Genomic DNA, 8,594 nt, shown 5'->3' on the forward strand with positions numbered 1-8,594 from the left:
TATAATTAATATTTTGTGGTAGGACCAGGTAGTATGGCTTTATCTAAGAGAGAATGCTCAAATCCCTTTTAATAGTAACTGCAATACACAGTTGGGTCTTATAAATAATTTTTATATATACATAATTTAAACTTCAGAAATCATTAGTTTTATGTGTTGTTAATATTTTTGAATATCTCTGATGTTTGTCACTATGTCACTAGTATGGTCTCAATAAACTGAAAAATATTTTTATTTACGCTGTGTTGTTGAATTTTCTGTTTAAAAAAGCTTACAAGTATGTAGAAGTGAAAAATAACTTCAATTAGAGCATATTGATTCCAGCACAAAACTAGCTCTGAGTTATTGCACATTTGCAATTAATAAACTTTTACATAAAAACCTCAGCATCATATTTGGCCCCCGATAGATATACCTCCTTTAGTTCCAAAATCCTTACCCACCCAAAACCAAAGTTGTCAGCATTTTCTCCCTATAATCCTCAGAGGACCCTGGAAAAGATTGCTACGTGATCTTCAAATTTAAAGCTGTGATTATAGTAAAACAATTTGTTGATTCTTTCTCTGAATTATCATGTGTTCCGCTTCTAAAATTATCACATTTATTGTGTTTTATTTTACAATTATAAATTTGTATAAATAAATATGTAAAAAAAAATGATATTTTCGAATTAAAATATGAAAAAAGTGTTTGGATGTTGATATTACTAATTAAAGGTATCTAAATACGTTTTCCATCTAACCTAATCGAAAAAAAACAACACAACTGTCGGAGAAACAGGAAAAACTTACAATTCATTCCTTAAATCTGCCACGTCCATTTCTGTTCATTTAATCTTTCTGACTCTTATAGGCATCTAGGTATCTTATAGTGACATTACAATTTTTAAATTCTTTTCTCATATCATTTGGTTGTTTTTATAAAGATATTTTAAAAGTTTTATTTCCTAGAAAGTGTTTCATTTACGAATAAATGACCCTTGGATACTTTAGTTAGCATATACTGTTATTTATTAAATTTTCCAAAAGATTTATCCTCATCGATTTTTTTACTAAAAAACTAAGCGAGCATATTTGTGTATACTTTGATAAATTAATAAGAAAAAAACTCTAGAAATGAAGCAAATACTATTATTAGGTTTTGTTTAGTGAAGATTCCAGGAAGAAATGTTGTAACGTATATCTTTGATTGTTTTGGAGAGTTGTAATGTTCCTATTTTGTAAATTTTGAATAATGAATAATGACTAGATGTTGAACTAAGATGAACTACTTTTTTTTAATGTTAGCTAACGTTTTCCAGCTTTGATGTCCTGTCAAGATAATATCTTTGATGTACAGTCAGGATAATATACCTTATACCAGATACCTTAATAGGATAATTTTTTTCCAATTGATTATTTATATTGTTAATTTGTTTGATATTGTTTTATCTTGTGTTTATTTTTCTATTTGTACATTTCCTTTCCTGTTGCCTATAAAATTTCCGTTTGATATTGTTTTATTCGATCACTTATATTTATTCAAAACAGTAGTATTGAGTTCTGTTTTCTTCATAAAGTTAAAATAATTGGATAATTATTAATTTTCAACTGAAAGTGAAGAAAAAATTATTATAGAGGTTCTAGGATGATTTTTAAAGAAATGGCAATTTCAAGAGACATAAGATTACCCCTTCAGAATCTCATGGATAGTTAACTCTAAACAACTAAATTAAAACATGTACTATATTAATTTTCCTGATGACTATCCCATTAATAAGCGACATGTTAATAAATGAGTTAGCTGTTGGAAGGCGAGGAGTAATTAAGGCAATACTACCTCCAGAAACTCATTTCCATCTCAATCGAGGCACAGATTAAGTACGAGCAGTGCCACAGTTCTGTTCTAAGGGCTCATGTTTCATTTATACAAATAGTTAAGGCATATCTGCACATTAGTGGTGTACAACTTCACCATGTCTGAGCTGGTTAGTTTTGTATACGATACACCATTCGAATTATTGCTTTAGCTGCTGAAAATGAATAAGGATTTGGTAAATCATAATTAATAATTTCTTTTAAGCAATTGAAAGAACATACTCAGACACAAAATCTGATGCCAATTTTTTTACAAAGCGTTAATCGCATATAAATAATCACATTTTCATAAGCTCGAACCTCATTCCTTAGTCAAAATCCGTACAATCCCTTCGTTTAACCTTGGAAAGATTTTTCTGATAACATACAAACAGAAAAGCAGATTAGGCATAATAATGAAATTAATTTTGCATATTTTAATAAAAATTCAAATTAAGTTACCAAAGTAAATTAATTAATCAGTTATTCAGCACAGTTCACACAGGTCTCACTCGTTTGGAATTTCAACATCTTTAACCAATTATGGAAAACTAGAAATTATTCAAAATGAAACTATAAGAATGATCAACACTTACCTCCGCAACACAAAAATAACTAGCAACTCCTCTCAATATAACTTGTCTTAACTCTAGCTGCTTCATATTTCAGTAAAACTACGTTTTGTGAAAGCTCATTAATAAAAGATATTGGCAACAAAAAAAAAAATTATAGTCAGATTTTTCATTGAGTGAAAAATTATGAAGCTAGAACTATGTAATTTAAAGAAATGGCATAAATCGATGTGAAATCGTTGTGATTAACGTTACCATTATTACCAACTGAAATGTAATGAAAATTAAAAGTAGCTCTCTCATTATATAGTCCCTTTAGAATAATATGTGGTTACATTTATATGGGCTAGAGTAGTGTGGTAATATTTAATATAAAGGTAATATAAATAACACTGGGGAATAAAAACATTTTTTTGTGACATGGGATATGGTATAAATTAAAGTATTCCGAGGAACGAAGCAGTTATTTTGTTCTGAAAAACAACAAAGAACTATAGATTACTTTGTTAAAATTTTGTGGCGTACAAGATGGCCGTGTAAGGTTGTAGAGCTTAGTGATGAACGGATCCCTAAAATATTAATAAACACTAAACCAATCGGTGAACGCCCGAGGGGTAGACCATCTGCAGAAAAGTAGATGGGAGGATTGCGTAAAAAAAGATTGAGTAGATTTGGGTTTGGAGGGGATGTATGTAAAGAACGATTGGCGGTATAGGCATCGAACCTTCGAGTTCGATAAGCCTTTCTTGTTATTATTATTAAAATTTGGTGGCGGTTAACGTGTATATACTACTTGTAGAGTACCTTCATTACTGATTTCCAAGGCACAAACGTCTTCAATTGTATTCACCGATAGGATGGTGTGATTATTTATGTACAGCCTAATTGTATATTACATAACATAATAATACTACGTTTTACATTTGAACATCTCCCATTTATTGTTTTGTAAATTCATAGGGCAAATAATTTGTTACATTTTCTGTGTAATGAGGCAACCCGATGTATTTGGGCAGCATGAATGAATAAATGTCTTTCGCTTCTCTTTCTCTATTGAAAGATCAAATTGCGCCTTTTAACGCTTTATATTTAAAGTGCTTATTGTAGATTCTTAACTTCTTAACTTCCACTTTCGAAAAATAATGCTGATACACAAGGAGGTTGCGTACAGTTATGACCCAATCTTCTTGTATGATGTGACATAACTGAGGGCCTTACTGGAGGTTCTCACAGCAGGAAGTCCACTGCCTTTGAACGCTTTCACCACTACTTTCGTCATAACGCGACTTCCGGCTTCTTCTATGGATTGCCATAGTTTAGTAGTAATAACTCAGGAAGTATTTAATATATCTTATTAGTTATTGTCATTAGTTGTAACAGCGATCGAATAAACATCCGTTGTAAACTAAACGTTTTTGACAAATCATCTTCCTTGATAAAGTTCTTTAACTTATCAAGAAATTTTAATTTATTATCTATAAACATTTCTATAAAAATAAGAAATGTAAATAGAACATACTATTATTAATTATAAAATTTAAGCAGTTTTAATTAATTTAATTACTACACAACAAAATAATGTTGATAATACACAGCTTTACAAAAAAATATGTATTGACGACATGGTTTTAATAGATAGTAAAGATCATAATTCGAAAATTATTAATACGTTAGTAATTATCATAAAAGAATAGAAAAGTGTTTTTTTTTTTCTATTCCCCCCAATCAATACCGTCAAAAAAATATTCAAGTTTCTCTAAACCGTTGCTGGTTTTAGAAATGTATTTTTTTGTTTTTTCAATACATTATATTTTATTTCAGAATTCATATTTTAGGGTTTCTCAAACTAGTAATGACAAATAAAAATTTCACATAAACCAAATTATCAAAAGATAATGAAGTCGTCATATAATCATTAATGGTCGTTGATGGGCTTTTTCTGTTGGAATCGGGTGTATATATTTTCTCCTTTAGTTATTCATAAAAATCTGTTAAATTTTGTATTTTTACATTATTATCGGTACCAATAGGAATCGGATATTTTTTTAGACAAACAAAATAAAAAGTACTTTAGTTGAAGATTTTTTTTGAAAATTTGGTATTTAAGCCCTGCTAGACAATGTTAGAGAGGGTGAGACAGGTCCCATCCTCTCTAAAATAGTCTACTAAAGTACTAGATAGGTCTAATACAACAGAGCACTTTATAAATCTTCAGAGCCGTTTCGGAGAATCTCGAAAAAAAAAAAAACGTGAAAAATCTATTCTATAAAGTGGCACTTCTTGTTGGTTGATTTTATCGAAAAATTAGGTGCCACATTCGAGCTATATAGCCATCTTAAATATGTAATTTCAGTTTCTTACAACTTTCAGTTTTTGAGCTAGGCTGTTCAAACAGAGCATTTTCAAAACTTGGTTATTTGAACTCTGGGGATCTCCTGTATTTCCGCTGAAAATCGAATTCAATATTTGCACGACCGTAATACTTTACTATCAATTTCTCATGGTATCCCAATCATAACCCCATATACTTTCTCTTACTTTGTATAATTCTATAAATTTCAATGTTTCATCACCACTCCACTTAAGCTCCCTATTATATTCCACCATCTTGTTCCTGCCCTTGTCTGAGTAATCTGTTTTCACTCTCCCATCTTGTTTGTCATACAATTGTTGCGTACGCAACAAGTCTAGCGTAATTTTAAGAGATGACTTGCGTCGTTTAAACTGCAAAATAAATTATTTTCCAACATCTTTTATTAATATAAGCTGCGTTTAGCTTATCCATTAGTTTTAGTTATCTGATATTTTGTTAACAATTCTACAAGACGGAATAGGTATTTAGAAAAATGTATAATAAAAAATAGTTCATGGTAACGAACACTTATATTTTAATTTAATTACTTAAAAATACAGACAGAAATGAAAGAATTTCAAACAAAGTAAAGTCATGGCATAATGTTAGAATAAAAGTTATACAATACATATTTAACAATATTTTTCAATAGACAGGGTTATTTTATTATACTAAACAACAATAAATTAATTTCATTAACTCCAGTACGTTCTGAAAAGATAATTTATAATCATATTATTTAAACAGGTATTTATAAACAATCTAATTTACTATAAATAATTTTTGGTATGGTCAATTTTAATTTGGCTTTCCATCACTAAAAAGGATCAAGAAAAAAATAATTTTATTGAAAGTCTGAAACCCATCACTTTGGAGACTAATGTACTTAATATATGACTCTTACTCTGATCTTTCTTCTGAGTATATTATTTTATATTTTAATTGATAATTCTTTTACAACTGAAATGATTTTACTTTACCAAAAAGTTACAAAGATGATTTGTGTTAAATAATAAGAAAAATAAAAATAATGATATTAAAGATAAGCAAACAGTTGTATAACAGTAATAATTTAAAAAAATGTAGATTAACTTTTCGAATTTTCACTGTGCAACTTAATATAAAATTTCTAAAATATATATTATATATATTTATTAAACTGGTTCTTTTTTCGACATTACTATGACATACCTATTCTCCATTCAAGCATCCAAAAGATTATGAGTCATTTGCTTCCTTTTATTTCAGATTATCAGTCATTTCCTTTTATAAAGAAAGGTCACTTTTCAGGTACTGTTTTTGTATTAGATTACATTTCAGAATTGTTTTTAAAAATCTATGAATTATAAAAGGAAATACTTCCTCTTAACTCTGGACTGGCAACCATAAAAAGATATGATAAGAAAAAAATATGATAACTAAATACTAATACATTTACAACGACAAATATATGTCAAATTATAAATAGTTCCTAGAACGGAAACAAGTTATTAAGTTTGAAAATGGTTCGTAATCCTATTGTCCTGCATACTGCTTCAAGATCTTGCTCCATTCTTTGGGATAGTTCCGTTGGATGTGTGAAAGTACTTGCTGGATCTGTCGGACTTCTTGTGGGCTGCATTTGGGACATGTACCTCGGAGTACCAACGGAGCGTAAGCTGAAACAAACATTAATGTTTAAGTTCAGTAAAAATAATTATTACATAATAAAACCGTTAATATAAAATAATTTATGGTAACTATCCTACAATAATGCGAAGTGTTATAAGATTTTTCATTTTATATTTCGAAACAATATATATAAAGAATTGGATGTATCAGATATTTTAAAGGATGCGATGTATAACATGACCTCTTTGATGTTTCATTATGTTTTTTAAAAAATCAAGGAAAAACCCTTTGTACTTGTCAATTATTTTATTAATTCATTTAGGAAAACGTTTTGGACTTTAATTCATTACCTAATCCTAAGATATAATATACTGCTAAGTAATTAAACTAAATGATTATAGATGTCATGTAATTTGTGTTAAAAATATTAAACAAATTTTGAAGTTTATTAGATTGTACATAAATTAGGCTATGGACAATTGTCAGAAAGGTTTTAAATGAATCAATAATGATTTTAAAAACTAAGAATGATGACATTTTAATAGAAATAACTATATGATTTGTTAAAAAAACTAAATTATTTCTTGAAACCTAATTCCCAAAATAATAATAATTCAAACAATTATCTAAAACATCCATTATCAATATAAATCACGAGTTCTTTTCTTAAATTTCTTGGACGTTCAGAGCGAGTTGTTCTATACACCTTTTTCCTTTCTCTTTTCTTTTTTTTAAATCTAGAAGTCTCTTCTCACCTTCACGTAACTTACAATCCCTGCTGTCGGAATTGAAGATTTTGAGATTAAGGCTACTGTGTCCTACATCAAAAGTAAAATGAGAGTTTTACAATGTTTAGATACTTACTGGCTACTTGTTGCGCGCGCGCACACACACACACACACACATTCATGAATAAACACTTTAACATTGCAAGATGGACCTGTATAATAGATGCCCTACGGACAATGGCGGTGCCAGCCTATCTTATGAGAGTTCTCACAGACTACTTTAAAGATAGAGTTCTGTTTTATTTTTCAGACATTGGCCAAAGGAGATACAAGGTGACCCACAGGGCTCGGTATTAGGGCCTCTTCTGTGGAACGTCATGTACGACGCAATCTTTAAATTGACTTTGCCGGAGGGAGCCACAGTTGTTGGATTCGCAGATGACGTTGCAGTTGTAGTTGCGGCGAAGTAGTTGGAAGAAGCTACCCTCATCGCTAACCAGGCTGTTCCTACGGTCCGAGGTTGGCTGTCTTCGGTAGGCCTACAACTTGCAGATCACAAGACCGAAGTTCTCCTAGTAACTAGCAGGAAGCATACTGAGTCTATCACTGTTACGGTGGGTAGGCACGAAATTTGTTCCCAGTCTTGCTTAAAGTACCTAGGAGTTATGATCGATGCACGCCCCACTTTAATGTTCACGCGGAGTACATTAGCGCCAAATCTGCTAAAGTTGCATCCTTTTTGTCACACCTCATGCCAAACGTCGGAGGTCCCAAAGAAAGTAGGCGAAGGCTTCTGGCTACTGTTATCACTTCCATTATGTTATATGCAGCCCCGATATGGAAAGAAACGATGGCTACCAAATCATACAGGAGACAGATGGTTTGAGTTTATCACAGAGTTTGCTTAAGGACAGTTATCGCCTTTCGAACTGTTTCCTACGAAGCGGTGTGCGTGATAGCCCGAATGCCACCTGTGGAACTCCTTGTTGAAGAAAGAAGCAGGCACTATGGACGACGCTTGCACTTTTCAAGAGAAGAAGAGCGAAAAATAACCATCGACCAGTGGCAGCAGCATTGGGAGGCTGCAGATTCCGGGAGGTGGACTCACACGTTGATACCCGATGTGGGCAAGTGGTATGGTCGCCAGCATGGTGAGGTGGATTTTTACATAACCCAAATGGTGAGCGGACATGGATGCTTTAGAGCCTACCAGTACGGCTTCAAATTGGACAACACCGCAGAATGGCCTGGATGTCAAACTGTCGAGGAAACTGCGGAGTGAATTTGAGAGAGTGTGTGCGTCACACCACAGAACGTGATGAGCTATATGCTATTATCAGACCAGCATTGGAACGCAGTGAAGATATTCACCACAGTAGTCCTCAAGAGGTTGAGAGAGGAAGAGAGGGCTAGAAGACGTAACTAGCATGGAAATGTGAAAACCATGCGAAGAATGCGAGGCGGCACTCAGCCATTTCCCTCCATGAAGTAATGC

At 31.7% G+C, this 8,594-nt stretch overlaps 1 protein-coding gene and 1 long non-coding RNA gene across 3 annotated transcripts in view; one reads left to right on the forward strand and one right to left on the reverse strand.

Moving 5' to 3' along the window:
- The window catches only part of LOC106681196 (uncharacterized), a 20,807-nt gene that overhangs the window by 2,808 nt on the left and 9,405 nt on the right, over positions 1–8,594 (forward strand). The gene's annotated exons all lie outside the window — the stretch shown is intronic.
- LOC106681195 (putative odorant-binding protein A10) overlaps positions 5,272–8,594 on the reverse strand; it is a 54,968-nt gene continuing 51,645 nt past the window's right edge. Inside the window, exon 3 of the mRNA XM_014421395.2 lies at positions 5,272–6,418. Coding sequence (XP_014276881.1) covers positions 6,276–6,418 — 143 coding nt within the window. The 3' untranslated portion in view covers positions 5,272–6,275. The remainder of the gene's footprint in view (positions 6,419–8,594) is intronic.

This window comes from Halyomorpha halys, unplaced genomic scaffold (genome assembly GCF_000696795.3).
Source record: "Halyomorpha halys isolate HHAL.00 unplaced genomic scaffold, Hhal_1.1 Scaffold316.1, whole genome shotgun sequence".
Classification (NCBI taxonomy): domain Eukaryota; kingdom Metazoa; phylum Arthropoda; class Insecta; order Hemiptera; family Pentatomidae; genus Halyomorpha; species Halyomorpha halys.